This window comes from Pyrgilauda ruficollis, unplaced genomic scaffold (assembly GCF_017590135.1).
Source record: "Pyrgilauda ruficollis isolate IOZ18807 unplaced genomic scaffold, ASM1759013v1 scaffold45, whole genome shotgun sequence".
Classification (NCBI taxonomy): Eukaryota; Metazoa; Chordata; class Aves; order Passeriformes; family Passeridae; genus Pyrgilauda; species Pyrgilauda ruficollis.
The window spans coordinates 5,610,038-5,626,744 of record NW_024526044.1 but is presented as its reverse complement, the minus strand read 5'-3'; the positions used below and the strand labels follow the sequence as shown (position 1 = coordinate 5,626,744).

The window sequence follows — 16,707 nt, the reverse complement described above, 5'->3', positions numbered from 1 at the left end:
AATTCAGTTGGGGTTACTCCTTTGCATCCAGAGCAGAATGAATTACTCACACTTCTTGAAAGGTGCAGAAGTCTGGTCTAACACAGTGCCAGGCTCCTAAAACGCTGGCAGATGATCACTCCAGCCCAAAGAAGCTGTGACAGGCTGCCAGGTGTCTCAGGTGTGGGATGCACGAGGTGCTGTGCAACCACTGATCCAGCTCTTGCACTAAGTGCTGCCAGTGCAGCAATGAAAAACAGCAACAAGACTTGAACATGATTAGTATTATCCAACTGCTTTGTTATAAATATATTATATACATTCAAACATCACATTAAAATATTATTCCATTACACCAGAAGAGATTAAGGCTTTATATTATTTACAGAAACAAGCAAGCACCTTAAAAAAAAATAAAAAGAACAAAACACCAGTCATTGACATTTCCCTTCTAACATTACGAGTTTGATACCTTGAGCTCTTGAATACAGCTATTTGCAGTGTGCCCAATGCTAGAACTATTTCAAACATTTATTGTCAGGGTAGGAAACACTTAATAGAAGACTCAGCAGTGAGCACTCCACACGAACAGACACACGTGTTGTAGGGTGCCCTCCCTCTCCTCAGAGGCTCCTGAAGTTGAAGGCTTATGCAGAAACTGCTCAATTCCATGTGGAGAGTAGAACAATTTTAAGGGAAACTGAAGACACTTGAGGATTGGTGGCCCCTGGAGGAGGGGGAGTCTCCAAGTCTGTTCCACATGACATCAATCAGGTTGAACATGATAGTGAAGACAGAGCAGAACGTCGATCATCACCGAGTGCATCGAGCAGTCATGATTTTACAGGCTTCCATCGCTCCCCCCTTGCACTCCAACACCAAGTGACAGAGCTGCCACCGCTCTCCCTGCGGGTCTTAGGCAACGAGCAGTTAGGGAAGGGCTCAGGAATGTTGATACAACACACGTTTCCTCCGCCCCACGTCCCCCCGGCGTGCCCGGTACCTCACGGATACAGCGACCAAGCAAGTTCTAAGGTGTAAGCAGACATGGCTACACAAAAAGGTGCTCAGTGAGAGTAATCATCTTCATTTCAAGTATTGTTTTAAGAATTAGTTCTTTTCATTGCAGTCTGTGTTAGCACTTTTTAGTTTGTGCTTTAGAGTCTGTTATTTCTTTGCAGGTCTTGAATTTGGCTGATGGCTTTATTTTTTTATTTTTTTTTTTTCTTTTAAAAACAACATTGGCAACAAGTTAAGGATTGCAGAAGGCTGGCAGAAGTTACTTGATTTTCTGAGCCCATTTCATGTCATCTGCTCTTGGCTTCTCCCCAGTAAGTCCTTGGATGATATTCTCCAAACATCTCCAAAATCTTATCTTCTCTAATGGATAATTCAGCCAACCTAAGGGATTGCAAAGGAAAAAGAGGGTTAGTTTGTCATAGCATCCAAAGTTCAGCGTTTTTTTAATGAGAAAAAAAGCAACCAGCCCAATACTGCTAATAATGGTCAGGCTTAAACTCTCAGGACACAGTAGGACTTAAAAATAGCTCTTTGGGTGGCAAGATTTTTGCTACCATCTGTCAAGTCAGGCTTCTTAATTGTACCGTGTTTCTACACGACATTCTGCTAATGAGAATTAGATTTTTTTCTTGGCAGAGGTTTCAAAACCCACATGAACTGTTTGTCGAAGCCAATGACAATGAAGAACCAGAGTGGTTTATTTCCAGCTGTCTGATTAACTTGATAACTTATTTATGGCTGTGCAACGCTGGTGACTGAGCATTCCCACCTGTACAGGTATAAAAGGAAGCTAAAGCTTTCTGCAAACCTGTCCACTCCTCTGAGCCAGAATGAGTGGATGCTGACAATCCAGAAGCCTGGCTTTCAGAAATGAGCATTCCAGAGCAGCTGCAGTCATTATGCTCTTTTGAAGGAACAGCAGCTTTAGTGAACAAACCCCATTAGTGGCCTGAGCTCCCCAAGACCCCAGGCAATCAGATCTCAGCACCACTGACTGCTCCCTCAGGCTCCGAGCTCCTGCAGCCGATCACAAACCTTCCCCCACGCTATGCAAAAACCCAACTGCAGCTCTCCAAGAGCCTGTGAGAGCAGGGGGGACTGCAGGGGTGACTCCAGGGGGGACTCCAGGGGGGACTCCAGGGGTCCCACAGCTGTCCCGGGAGGGGCCCTGCAGCAGGGCAGTACCCGTGGTGATGCAGAAGTAGGTCTCGTGTGGGGACACGTGGTGGATCCTGTGGTGCTTGCGGGGCAGGATGATGTGCCAGTCCTGCAGGAACACGACCCAGCGTGGAAGGCCAAAGTACGTGTGGGACCACTTGTGGATCTGGTTCGTCATGGTGATGAAGATGATGAGGGCAAAGACGTAACACTCCCAGGGACAGCTCTCACACAGCGCCTCTGCAAAACACCACGGGCAGCTGGGACAGCAGCTCTGGAAAGGCACACTCCTGCCAGGACAGCGTCCTGCCCAGCCAGAGCTGCCTGCTGCTGCAGGAGCTGACAAAGGCCTCGCCAAAGCTGCTCTGGCAGAAGTGTCACGAGAGCCAGTGAGCCATGAGCAATTCCCAAATGTCACAAGACAGGCTGGGAAGTGCCAGAATCTGCATAAGCAGCAAGTCAAATTTAGTTTACCATCCATAAAATTAATTTGATCCTTTAGTTCCTGACTGGTTTGCACATAAAGTACTTGTGCACAGAGATGAAGCATTGTTTTGTGTTACACACTTTGGAACAATGAGTTCCCCCACATGTTCACAGCTTGGTCCCTCTTATAGGAAAAGTTTTTAGCATAAGTTCTAATCTTCCTTGCACAACGCCCCAGCCCCAGATTCTCTGCAGAGCTAGAGAACCTCGCTGTGCCACCTTTTGCCACCACACCCCAAAGGAAAGAGAGTCTCCCTCCCTCCTGCCAGGAGCACCATGCTTCCAGCAGCTATTTCTTGTCCTATCACATCCATAGATTCCTCCAAACTTCACATGGACAAATGTTCATTCAATAGCAACAAGAACACTAAATCCACAGCAGTCAGAAGTACCAGCTTACCTGGGGAAAAGGAAACAAATTTGTATGCCATGTTTGCCAAGGGGACCAGTGTCATGAAGCAGTTGTCTCCATTGGTCTCTATGAAATCATGTCTGGTGATTGCTGTGGGGTCAATATGGTGTTCCCTAAAGGGTCTGATGAAAGCCTGGGAAAACAATTGGATAAACACAATAATACACTCAATAATGGTCTTGGAAAAGAAAAATATTACAAAAAAATAACCCAAACAAACTCTCTCATACATTTAAATCTGATGATTGAGTTGAAGAGAGTTCCATAGTAGCAAGCATGTAAATGGGATTCAAACTTTTGTCATGATGACACTTGAGATCATTTGATTTACATTTGCAAAGCAATTCAGCTCCCACACACAAATCCAGGTTTTCCTTGCTTTTCAGTTTTCTTCTTCTAAATTTTCACTTAGGACCTTTAGTGTGTAATCTTAAAAACAAAGCATCAGCACCTAATTTCACAGGCAAAATAAGCCTGTGAAATTCACTTGCTAAGCAGAATCAACCAAGGGAAAAAACCCACTAAAAATTAGGATTCAGTCTACCATATTTATGGGCTACAGATGCCAGCACAAACACACTAAATGCAAATTAAGTGACTGGACAAAGCAGTGGAAGACAAACAGACTATACAGAAGTCACCTCTAGGAGCAGAAATCACATCTGAACACAGAGCAATTGTTTTACTGTGTGGGACACAGTTATTGATTTGCCTTTAACACTTCCAGCACGTCCAGCCTGTGCAAAGGTGTCCTGAGCAGCCTCAGCTCATGGTTATTTAGTGCAGAGTCTCTAGCAGAAGGGTTTTTTAAAGTTATTTAAACTGTGGTCCAGAGATACAGGGGTTCAAGATTACTAAGTCTATTGAAGGTGAACAAAAAAGCCAAATTTAACAGTTTAATTCTGCTGTTGTAGTTCATGTAACTCTGGATAATAACAAGGAATAGCCCACTTTTTAAAATATAAATAATGATCCTTCTAATATTGCATTGTGAGGAGTAATTAATGGTAGCTATTAAGAAATTTAATTAAGAAAACAGATTGTTGCCTACTTCAGAAGCCAGTGCACCTTCCACTAAGCAACTGGCATTTGTAGCTGCAGGTGTATGAGACATATCAAATTAAATCTTCAGTCACCACCATTCTAATATTACTGTGTTACAACAGGGGCCCATAGAAGAGGGAACTGAGAAGATTCTTCCCGGAGCAGCCTCGTGTTTCACAAATTTTTGGGAGTTCAGCTGCAGGGACAACTCTCCAAATCTGTGCTCCTGACCTCCTGAACACGCCCAGCCAGGGTCCAACACTTGTGCTGCCACAGGCTGCTCCCACAGAGCCTGAAGGCTCTGCAAACCCTGGGGCTGCAGCGCTGCCAGCCTCGAGGCAGGTGACAAAGCGGAGCAGTGCCACCTCGCACGTGTCCCCCCGGCCAGCTGCCACACAGCCCTGCCCAGCAGAGCCCAGGCTGCCCTGGGCTGCGTGGGCACAGAGCCCAGCTCAGCTGGCAGCACTGGCAGTGCTGCAGGAGGGCACTCCAGAGCTTTCTCAGCTTAAGAATAACAATCTCCCACCTTTCCAACGATGGGCAGCTCCACAGATCCCCAGGTATCTGCTCCCCAGTGGAACAGTCCCGAGAGGAAGTCAGCTGTAATAACTCCTGCAACTTGAATGAGAGAGAGAAAGAGTCAAACACAGCATTTTTACTGACTCAGTCACAGCTTTCAGGAGTTTACTTGTTTATCTGCCTCTGACTTAGATATTTACAACCACATGACATCTACCCAGTCTGAATAAACATACGGTCAGGCAATTAGGAAAAAGAGGTTAGCAAGACACCATTTGGACAGTAGCAATCTTCATTAAATCTGTATTTGTGTTTAGCCCATCTCCTACAGAACAGAAATACCTCCCCTAGTGGGTACCTTTTGCTTAGCTGACCCCTTACCTCTGCAGTCCTTCCCCTCACCTTTCATTTTCAGAAAGGGAGAAGAAATAAAAAAGCTCCTCCCCTATTATAAATCAGCCCCTGCTGTTGAATCTGTTATCCAGTTGGCCCAAACTCTTAAATGCAGCGGGAGACACTTCATTCTTTATCTCCCCCTTATTACACTGCAGACAGCTTATTTTCTCAGCAGCAGATTCTGTGCATTTGTTCTTGTTTCAGACCACACACGCAGGCTACAGCAGGAGCGGCTGGGACACTACAGCGTTCAGCTCTGCTCCTGGCAGCTGAAAGGGCAAGCAGCCCGGGTTCAGGGGAAGATATCCAAACAACACTTCTCTTTGCAACAACTCAAATGCCATTGTCGCTGAGGTAATGCCCCCATCAGCCTGCCTCGCCTCCAGCTGCTGCATCATCCGAGTGAAATAACCGCAGGAACAGCAACACAAATTGAGGCAAAATACCGACAGTTCAAGAGATGTTCCTCGTGCTGGTAAAGGGAAGAATGGAGGGTGCCTGGAGCAGTGCATTATACCAGAGCAATTGGGAAAAAACCTAACTAGCAGCAATCCTGTTCCAGCTGTACTGCAGCAGGGCGTGCTCGCTCCTCTGCGCTCGCGGAGGGGCAGTCGCAGTAAAAGAGCAAGAGCTGTGCTGAGGTTCCACAGAAGCAGCACGGTGGCACTTGGTGTGTGTCCTGTGCCTCAGAGGGCACATCCCACTGATGAGCTGGGCTCAGCATCCTCACGCACCCAGCACTGCCTTCACTGAACATGCCAAGACCAAGGCACAGGAGCTCAGCTGCTGCTCAGAGGTGGCAGAAGATCTCGATGCTCTGTCACCACGGCTGGGAGGGTGAGAGCAGACTGACAGCCATGAGCATGGGTAAAATGCTATCCACACACTCAGAAAAAGCAAGATAACCCCAGCTCAGGTGTAGAACTGCAAATGGTGGATTCAACGCTCACCAGAAGCCAGCTCAGTGCAGCATCAGGGAAGTCCTGACCCACACACATCAGCTTTCCTCCAGCCCACTGAGAGAGGGGAGAGGATTGGCCCTGCAGGGGTTAGCCCCGAGGAGGAGGTGATGCTCAGAGCACACAGGAGGAGGGCAGAAGGACAGGAACTGCAGGACTAGCTCACAACACTGGGATTTTTTGGTTTGCAAGTAGACTGCAGAATAAGGAGGAAGGAAGGCAGCCCAGCATGCAGGGCACCCAAGGGTGCACAAACGGACTCCAACCAGTACCCAAGCAAACACTGGACTGCCACACACACTTGCTGGAAATGCTGCTCTGTCCCGTTTCCCCATGCTTGTGCTCTGTGTGGGCACCTCCCAGGCACTACACCAGGTGCCTCTCCCCAGAGCAGGACATGCAGCTGGACAAGCCACTGCCCCAAACACACCACGGACACAGGGCAGCTCTGTCCAGCTCAGAAATGAGGGAATGTGCAGGCTTTGTGACCCAGGAAAGGCCCCTCTCCACCTCTTCACTGCTTCAGTCAAACAGAGACAACCTGCAAGCTCTGCTCTTGTGGGTGACTCTCAAACCACTTCCCATGGCCAGGCTGCTCCTGGGGCCTGTGGAAGGAGGAGGCCCCACAAGAGCTCTGAGAGACAAAACTGCTGTGCACATTTACCATGAAAAGCTGTACTTCACAGTGAAGTACACTCTTGGCTTTGCGTAGATAGAATGATCAAATTGTAACCTGGAAGTCTTACATCAAAGTATACAAAGTTTCATACTTATTGTAAAAGTTCAGTTAGAGTCTCTGGAGAGGAAGAAACCAGGATACGATGTTATTTAATAACTTGATGCTATTGTGTAACATCACTGAGAAGCACAGCAGTGTTTAATGTGTGACTGTAGGAACTGGTTGAGCAGCATTAAAGGCTCGGCGTGGCTAACTTCACACACAAATATTTTGTTGTCTAAATATCAATATGCCAAGGTACCAGTTGTTTGTCACTTACATGCTTATGAAAATAAGATGCCTTAGTCACCTGGAGTCCCCATTTAGTGACTTTCAGTACACAGAAGGCAGGGGTTTGATATTATGGCAAATTACAAGGCTAAGATTATAATCCCTGGACATTTCAGTAAGTATAAACTGCAGCAACTTGAAAGAGAAAAAAGAAGAGTTCATAAATTTGGCTAACAAAGCTAAGGAACTTCCAGTCAGAACTGGACCTGAGAGTGCCCACAAGCAGGGCTGGGACAGCAAATGCATCCCTACAGCAGCTGTACCACAGTGCAACCAGGGCTGCCAACAAGGCCTGTCTGCAGAACCTCCAGGGACACCAACAGCCCGGCCTCTGTCACAGCAGTGCTCCCCTGGCAGCCACCACAGAGCACACAGCTCTCCTTGGGGCTGTCCCTGCTCTGGGAATGCCTTGGAGCAATGCCCTGCCTCAGCAATGCCTCTGGAGCACAGCACACCCCCATCAGCCCCTGCAGAGAAAGGAGGTCCCCAAGGAATCGGGGTCCTGTCTCCTCCAGGGCTGAACAGCAGCAGAGCTTAAAGCAAACACTCATCTGCAAAAGCTCGGCTCAGAATCACCACCTGATAAACTTAATCCTCCAGCCAAACTCTGCTGTAACTTTAAGAGAGCCCCTGACAGCTGGGAGGCAGACAGAGCTGCCTTTGTCCCCTGGCACGGGACACAGATGGGGCCGTGCCCCCAGCAGTGCCAGGGCAGGAGCTGAGCAGCCAAGGAGTGTCCCCAGTCCCAGTGAGGAACAGATCATGGTGCAGCATCACCTGCTGAGCCAAACCAGCAATAACTGTGCCAGGTCACTTCGCTTCCAAGAGCAACACCCTCCTCCTCCTCCTCCTGGTGCCCCACCAGGTGCTCCACGGGAACCACCCCGGTTCTGCCCAAGGGATCCACAGCAGACAGCACACAAACCCTGCTGCTGCAACACAAAGGTGTCTGCAGGGGGAACGGAACCAAAGCTCCATCTCTTTAATCACAGCTTGTGGAGTTTCCCTCTTTAAGGGATGATGCAGCTGAGGATGGAAGCACAAAGTTACCCACAGCTACCAAGTACCTGATGGTTACTTCAGGTGGGTGAGACAGCAGGTGACAAAGAACCAACTTACTTGCACCAGCACTGAAGTAAAGAATCATTCTCCTTTGCTAGCTGAGATTTCTGGTGTAATTTCAAGAACCTTTTAAAACAAAATTTCAGGTGGAAACTCATTTTAATGCACATAATAAATCCAAGATGAAACACTACCCTTGGAGCTGTGAGGCAGCAGGATGTGGACACCTGAGCCACGTGCCCAGCACTCTCTTCAGCCAGCACTGATGTCTCTGGAGTGTTTTTCCACCAACGTGTGCCACAGCTTTTGTGTGTTACACACTCGTGTCTGGCTCTGCAATGCAGCTGACCAAGGGCAGCCCTGCAGAGCTGCTGGAGCTTGGAACAAAGAGCTTCTGGGCCTTGATGAGATCCAGTTTCTGTTTTGAAACTGCACTAAGTGAATTCTTCCTGTGTGCTCTCTCTGGCTAACCCACAACCTCTGCAACACTGAAACATGTACCTCAAATGGGTTAAAAAAATCAGTTGCCTGTCTTTCAAGAGAGCAGTAATTAATTGTAACTTGTATCGTGTCACAAGATGTTCCTAAAGATATCTGCCCTATGTGGGGCAGTTCCTAGGAATATAAACAGGTTACAACACACAGTTAACACTTCTTTTTTTGTAAGACTGCAATGAACAGTCCCTGTCATGAACAAATGTGGCTGCAGATAACAGTCACATGCCTGAAACAAGTCAACCAACTTGGAAAAAAGGGGTTTGAAACCCTACACAAAAGTAGGAGGAAGGAGAGGAAAATGAAAACCAAGATTCATGCTGTAACTTGCCAAACTTTTTATCTAGATGTTATTAATACATGAACTATATACTCAGCTCCTGTATAGTGAATATGCTGGACACCACAAGCTCACCTGAAGGTATGAGGGTTTCAAGCCTGCTATTCCATGTCTTGGTGAGGCTTTTCTGCTTACCACACAACAATCCCTTTGCCAGCCTTGTCCCTGGCACTACCAACCTTCAATTCCGGTGGCAGAGGCTGCTCTGGCTCTGTGGCACTGCTGGGATGTTGTCCTGCTGCAGTGGGAAACACGGGGGTGTTCAAGCTCCCCCCCAGCCCCATCCCCAGCCAGGGCTGCCTGCCTTAACTGGGTGCTTGTGTGCGTGCAAATAAAACAGCAAACAGACCTGCACAACTCTCAGCCTGCAGAGAGAGGAACAGCTCATGGCTGCCCAGCAGCTGAGGATATCCAGAACGGGGCATGACTGGAGTTAGCACAAACCACAGCAGAAATCCATCCTCTGCCCACTTTTATTTTATTTTTTTTCTTACGGTGATGAGGGAAGGAAATTGTCTCATTTCTGCTAAACCAGCCTGAAAGACACGAGAGCCCCGTGGCTCTTCCTGTCCAGCAAGCTCATCTTTAGTCAGCAGGACATGACAGAGCCTGAGCTGCTCTGAAGCAAAGTGTCCCCTCAGTGCTGCCTCCCCTGCAGGCCCTGAGTGACTCAGCAGGGCCAGGAAACCTGCGTGCCACCCTGGCACAGCACTCAGGGAGGGAGGGAGGGAGGGAGGGCTGCCTGGCTGCCAGCACAGCAGGGCACATCTCTTCTGTCCTGAGAATCTCCAGGTTAAGGCATTTACGGCACTGCTGGTGGTACAACTCCGTGTGCCTCTAAAGGCACAAAGAAAGAAGCTATGACACGGCTTTAATTACAGAGCCAGGGTTTAGGCTCAGGGGAATGATGCAGAATTTTCCTAAAGGAAAATATGTATTTACATAAGAGCACACAGAGGGTCCCCGTGCACTGAACAGGTCTGTGCAGCAGAACAGATCCAGCCCACTGGAACAGATTGCCAAAGACCTGGCAGGAACTGGATCCAGAGCTCCATCTTTATTAGCAGAATGTCTGTTTTATGACTTCAGCTCAAGGTCAATATTCCAAACCAAGCCTGAGGGAAGCTGTCAGTGGAACACACCTCACCCTGTAGGTGACTCAGAATTCCCAACTGTGCCCGTGGAGCTTCTCACATATTTAGGAATCAGGACTTTTATAGATATGACTTGCACAATATGCAATAAAACCTAATAATCACTGTCAATTACAGACATCATTCACACTTCACCTGGAGAAATAATGTATTGAAGGCAGCAAAACAAGACAGCCTGAAGCACTTACTATTTTATGGCACTCATTTTTGTACACACTATCAATTATTTCCACACCACTTTATTTACACAGAATCCAGATTCTGCTACTTTAATCATTCACTGCTACTTAAATAATACTATCAGTGAATTGGCTGCTTTATCAGTTAAACTGGTAACCAGGATATCAGAGAACTCCAGCTTTTATCAATATTAACTTTGAGATGAAAGCCAGCTGCAAACAGATCGCACGGGAGGTTACCCATCATTGCTGGCTGTCTGGATCTGCCCTCGTGCCCAAGGAGCAGCTCCCATGCCATGCTCTCTCCCTTCCTCCCAACACCTCCACCTCAGCAGCTGACAGCAGGCAAGACTGAATTAGGCCACCAGAGCTGCTGTGACTCACAGTGGGGGACACTGCTCCCCCCAGCCCCAACAACCTCCAACAGGAACCCCCACGTCCAGCTTAGGCAGGGGTTCTGTCAGGTACCACTGCTTGAACCTGCTGCGGTGTTTTGGGTGGGGGTTTGTTTTGTTTGAACTCATTAGCAATGCACAGCACTGATGATGAACAAGCACCATTCTCTTCTAAAACACACACCCCACACAGTTTACAGGAAAGTTGTATTTTCCTAAAGCACAGGAGCTGGACATTCTATCAGAATCCTTCACTGGCTCTTCGTCTCCTCCACAGAAGAGGTGGAATCAACTTTTCTTATACTCCTGGAAAAAGTCACCATTCAGGATAATAAAGGCCAAACATCACATCCTGACATGAAAGCACAGTTCTCCAGAATTCCTGTGTTCAGTCTGCAGCCCTCAGAAATGAAGCCAGTTTGATGCCTCAAGCACCTTTTATAACATTTCCCTTGAGCTTTTGCTTTCCGGAAAGTTCTTGTGAATATTTTCGTTGAGCAATGTATTTTGTTCCCAACTCTGACCATTTTGGCAACTCTTTTCCTTCTCAATGGTCCTTACACGAGAACACCAAACGTACTCAGCTACATCAAAACTCTGAGAGACTGAGAAGCCACTGAAAGGTGAAGACAAAGCAGTGACACATTTTGCAGATGGCCTGAGTTTCAGAGGCTCACACACAAATGTCCCTGTCCCTTTCCTACAGCAAGTCAAGCCTAAAGGATCCCACATCACAAGAGTCTTCCCCAGAGCAGGGCAGGGAACAGCTCCTACTTACAAATCCCAACGAGAACCGAGGGCGTGTGCTCCAGCCGCAGGTAGAAGAGGAGATTGTAAAAATTGAAGCAGATCAGAGAGAAGCATAAGATGACAGAGATCCATTCTTGTAGTCTCTTTCCTGTTGGAAAGAACAAGGGAAAAAGCAAGTTTTACTTTTATCTGAGAGGACATTTTGAAGCCCGAAATAACAGAGACAGACCATTCTGCTGCCTGGATGACTTGCTCCATTTGTCTGACAGGGAACTGAAACAGAAACTTCTTTATCTATGGGAGGTGCACACATTTTCATAAATGACATTCCTCTTCCCCAAGCCACTACTTCCCTCTTCCCTCTGCCCTGGTCCAATTAACAGGGCCAAATCAGACATCATCTCACACTGTCCTAGTTTCCCTCTCCCTGAGATTGCTGGCATAAAGTTCCTCCACGTCACATCTTTTCTCAATTTGCATTTCATCCAATATTCAGTGTTGCTGGAAGGGCTGAATCTGGGAACAAATTTCTGGCCTCAAACATATTTAAATCACCTTGTGATCTGTAATATTTACAAGCTCTGAGATTTTAAATAAAGCTGTTGTACTAACAGGAAAAAGCACTGTTCTGTATTTTGGTGGCCCTGGAATGGCTTGTCTAACGTCACAAGTATTCCCCTGAAGCTTCTCCCTGAACTGCTGTCTTGTCTGTGCCTTCCTGCTCCCAGGCAAAGGCTGGCAACTCTCAGCCACTCTGAGATGACAAGGGACAAAACGAGAAAAGAGAAAGAACTGGCACAAATTCTCTCCTGCACCTTGCTGTACCACTTTGTACCGCTATAAAAAAATAATTTACTGCCTATAAAAAGGGAACAGGCACATCAGGGTACGGTGACACTTGGAGTATGAGGTTAGCACAGAAGGCTGCTCCCTGCTCGTCACTGCTGGATCCCCACGAGGCACTGAGGCAGAGCACAGGGAACACTCAGGGTGAAACCTGCAGGATTAGGGCACAGAAACAGAGCTTTAATACCCAAGGCCAAGAAGATCTGAGCTGTCACCAGAAGGGCCTGGGCTGCAGGCAGCTCTTAATGCCCTCAGGAGCTGCCAGGCCAGTGCCTGCCTGTGCCAGGGGTCAGGCAGCACAGCCTCCTCTTGCCCAGGGCTCCCTGGAGCAGTTCCCCCACAGCCCCTTCCCCAGTCCCTCCGGCAGAACAGAGCACAAGGAAGGCTCAGCGAGGGCTCCAGAGAGGTGCTCGTGCTCCCAGGAGCAGAGGCACACTCAGCCCTGGCATGTGTTCAGCTTCTGTCCTACTCCTCCTCTCTGCTGACCTAATGCCTGATCAAATTTCTCCTCCTAAATGCTAAATCAAGTCCTCCTTCTCACTGTACCACGCAACGAGCAGGGAAAGTAGGAACACAAACGCAGGATCAGTCTTATCCCCAGCGTGCCTACAAGGCAATATTTGCAAGTGTGAACAAAGACTTTGACAGGTCAGTTTTAGACGTTCTAGAAGGGCCATGGGTATATAAATTAACATTCTCTGCAGCAGCAGATGAGAGAATAGTAAAATTAAATTAAGACACAAGAACAGCCATATTTGACAGCAGCATCAGGTCACAACGTGGGTGATTCCATAAAGAGATCCCTGGAGTAATGAAAGTAAGAGTTAATTAACACTCACTCCCTTCATAAGAAAACCACACGCTGATTAGAGGAACTAAGTGGGTAGATCCTCATGGAACAATTAGCTGAGTGCTGGAAAGGAGGCTGGCAAGTCCCCTGAGCTCAGTGTGTGCAAACACCTCTGCAGCCTGACACAGGGAGCCAGCGTGGCTGTGGAGATAGCCAGGTCCAAAATCACAGCCCCAGCTCCGCACTGGGAAGGCAAATCAAGGAACTGAGCCAGCACTGATAACGTGTGTTTAAAGGGCACTCAAACCCCACAGTCTGTGAAGGAATGAATTGCCAAAGCCACAAAGTACCTGCTTGAAGAAATCAGGGAAATATTCCTGTCATGTTCACCGTGCACAATTCAATGCAAGCCCCATTGTTATGAACTCACAATTTGAACATGATACGCTTCCACCGTAATACATATTCTGGCATAGCTTATGTAAATTATTTATGCAATTCCAGAAGAAACTTGCATATCTAATACACCCTCAGCCCCTTGATGTATCACTGTACGTGTGCTACAGCCAGCGAGAAGGGCAGCAAGCTCTTTGGGGAGGAAAATCTTTTCCTTATGAGCCAGAGCAGTGGTTAAGCCTGTGACTGCTTTTGGGTAAAGCACAGGAATCAGTGCCAGTGGCTGAAGGGTGCCACAAAGGACCTGCTCAAGGCAAGCTCGAGGGGAGCAAAAGAAACCGAAACAGGCAGACTTGCCCCAGTCACACAAACGAGCAAAGGCCTTGGATTTCTTATCATCACATGGCTCTGTGTGAGTAAGAACACCTACTTGTGCAGGAATTGCCTCAGATGTGCAAGCTGGGCTCAGCTGATCTGCTGGAAACCACAAGATACTGAAAACACATCTTCCCTTCCCTAATTCTTCACTAGAGAATGGATTCACTGGGAATGGCCGGAACATCCAGCACTGCTCACACTGTGAGCTAAAAACAAATGATGGCTTCTTCACAAGGAGTTTGCAATTATTTCCACAGCACAGCCAAACAGTCAAACCATTTACTGAGCACCCAAATGACACACTAAAGCTTGTTTGAGAGGCCCAGGCTCCAGGAAGAGCGGAACAGGAATTGGAGCATCCCCGTGCCCGTTGTGTGGTGCCAGGCCTGCGAGCGCAGGGCCCTCACCGGGCGGGCAGAGCCGGTCACCGGGCGGGCAGGGGCACCCACCGGGCGGGCAGGGGCACTCACCGGGCGGGCAGGGCCCTCACCGGGCGGGCAGGCCACCCACCGGGCGGGCAGGGGCCCTCACCGGGCGGGCAGGGCCCCTCACCGGGCGGGCAGAGCCGGTCACCGGGCGGGCAGGGCCCCTCACCGGGAGGGCAGGGCCCCTCACCGGGAGGGCAGGGGCACCCACCGGGCGGGCAGGGCCCTCACCGGGCGGGCAGGGGCACTCACCGGGCGGGCAGGAGCACCCACCGGGCGGGCAGGAGCACCCACCGGGCGGGCAGAGCCGCTGCTGCCGCCCCGTGTGGCGACCCCACCTGCCTCCTGCGCCCCGAGGGGAAGGGTCGCTGTGTGCTGCCGGCTTTAGAGCGCAGAACGTCCCTCCCGGGCGGTTTGTGGCCGCGAAGGCTGCGGCCGCAGCCCGGCCCGTGCCGCAGCCCCGCCCGGAGCCCCGCGCTGCCCGCCGGGCCGAGCGCCGCCAGCCCCGGGCCGCCCCCTCCCGCTCTTCCGGGCCGCCCGGAGCCGCGCGGGGGAGAACCGGGCCCGAGGGGAGCCGGCCACGGGAGAACCGGGCCGGGGAGAACGCGGCTCGAGGGGAACGGCTCCTGGGGAGCCACGCGAGCACCCGGCCCGAGGGCCCCGCCCGCCCGCGCCGCCTCACCTGGAGAGTAGAGCTCGGCCAGCTCGCGGGCCCCGGCGTGCTGAGCGCCCCAGCGCCGCCCGCCGCCCTCGGGCTCCTCCGCGGCCTCGTCCCGCGGCGGTTCCCGTTCGCAGCGCCCCCTCCGCTCGGTGCCTCGCGCGCTCCCTGCCGGCGTGCCCGCGACCCGCCACAGCGGCGACAATGCGGCCACCGTGGGTGCCCCTGGTGGCGCAGCCCGCGCCCCTGGCCTGCCCTGCTCTCGGTGCTGGACAGCGTGGGTGGTCACAGCCCGCTGCCGCGCCGCCGCTGTCAGCCGGGGTGCCGGGACAGCCCCGCGGCTCTGCACAGTGTGTGAGCTGCAGGAGGATGCGGGCGGCTGTGGTTGCGGCACGCTCCCGGGAGCGGGCCCCGAGTCACCTCCAAGGTGTGTGGGTGATCTTGGTTTGTCGAGGCCGGAGGGCTGGCGGGAGGAACAAGCACCGGCACGTTGCTACCGAGGTTTGGCCGTGCACGGGCTAGCAAAAGTCCTTGGAAAATGGCTCAGGATCGGCGGCACCAGAGCCGCACCTGCCCGCACGACGGCACGGCCCGGCCGCCGGCACGGCACGGCCCCGCCCCTCCCGGTGCGGCCCCGGTAACGCACGGCACGGCACGGCACGGAACGGCACAGCCCGCTAGGTGGCGCTCCAAGCCCGCTGTCGGGCGCAGGGCTGGATCCGGATCGGGATCGGGATCGGGATCGGGATCGGGATCGGCTCGGATCGGGGCTCGGATCGGGGCTCGGATCGGGGCTCGGGGCTCTCCTTGCCGGGGCAGCCTCTCCCGGTCCCCGCGCCCTGGACGCGGCCCTGCTGCGCCTCAGCCCCGCCGGGACCGGACGGACCCGGACGGGACACGGGGAAAGCTCCCGCGGCTGCGGAGCCCGTTTGCCCGAAGCCATCCCCGAAGAGCGGCGCTTAGCGCGTTCCACACTGATCTCCTTCCCTGGCCCCACACCGGGGAGGCGGGAACCGGTACCGGTGCCGTTGGTGCCCCCGGTGCCGCCTGGCCCCGTGCCGGCTCCTGCCGCACCCCCGGCCGAGCGCAGCCCCCGCGGGCGCTCCGCCCGCTCCGCCCGAGCCCCGGGGCGCGGGGCAGCAGGACCTGGCTGCGGTTCCTCGCTGGACTCTCTCCGGCATGGGAAAGTGTCAGTGGGTGGCAGAGCTGGAGCAGCCACTCCCACGGCTCCCGTCCAAAAGCCGTAACTGCAAAGGTGCGGAGATGGCAGGGGCCGCGTGCGGAGGACAGAGCACCGCGGTTCCCCCCGCCCGGCAGCCCGTCCACACCGCCAGCTGCCAGGTGACACAGACCGGCCCCGGGGCTGTTCCGAGTGCCAGCACTCACCAACAACAAGCCCGAACCGATTCCCTGGCAGCCCCGCTTTCCCTGTGGTGCTCGACACAGGACGAGAGCAGATGGAAAACAAGTATTTGTACAGTCCAGAGCGCAGACTTTTAATGCTTGTAATAAAGGAAAAATCTTCTATTTCTTCACTTGAGCCCCTTCTCCTGTCACCCCCTGTCAGACTTCCCTAGTTTTACGTTGCCCCTTGCCATACACCCCATGGCGTTCAAGCTGTCTGTCCCACAGCCTCAGGACCTCGGAAGAGTTCTCCTCTTTTAGACATTTCCTAAGTGAGTTACCAAGTCCTGTTACTAGGAACTTCTGACACTTCACAGGGTACCCTGGAAGGATGAAATTCATCTTCCCTTGATGGATCTTTTGAAAGCTTGGATACACTAGAGGTCATAAATGCATAATCTGTAACAAATTCATCAAAGCAGGAGGCTGCAATTACCCAGGAAATGTCAGAGA

General features: G+C 51.3%; 1 protein-coding gene across 1 annotated transcript; it reads right to left on the bottom strand.

Annotated features, from left to right (window-relative positions):
- Positions 1 to 258: 258 nt before the first annotated feature.
- On the bottom strand, positions 259 to 15,793 carry LOC121359463 (plasmanylethanolamine desaturase-like). Its single transcript, XM_041478409.1, has 7 exons — positions 15,421 to 15,793; positions 14,875 to 15,018; positions 11,386 to 11,505; positions 4,626 to 4,717; positions 3,044 to 3,188; positions 2,185 to 2,397; positions 259 to 1,380 (listed from the first exon to the last, which is right to left on the bottom strand). Exons 1-7 carry the CDS (start codon positions 15,791 to 15,793, stop codon positions 1,259 to 1,261), a joined length of 1,209 nt encoding a protein of 402 aa, XP_041334343.1. The 3' UTR covers positions 259 to 1,258.
- Positions 15,794 to 16,707: the final 914 nt, after the last annotated feature.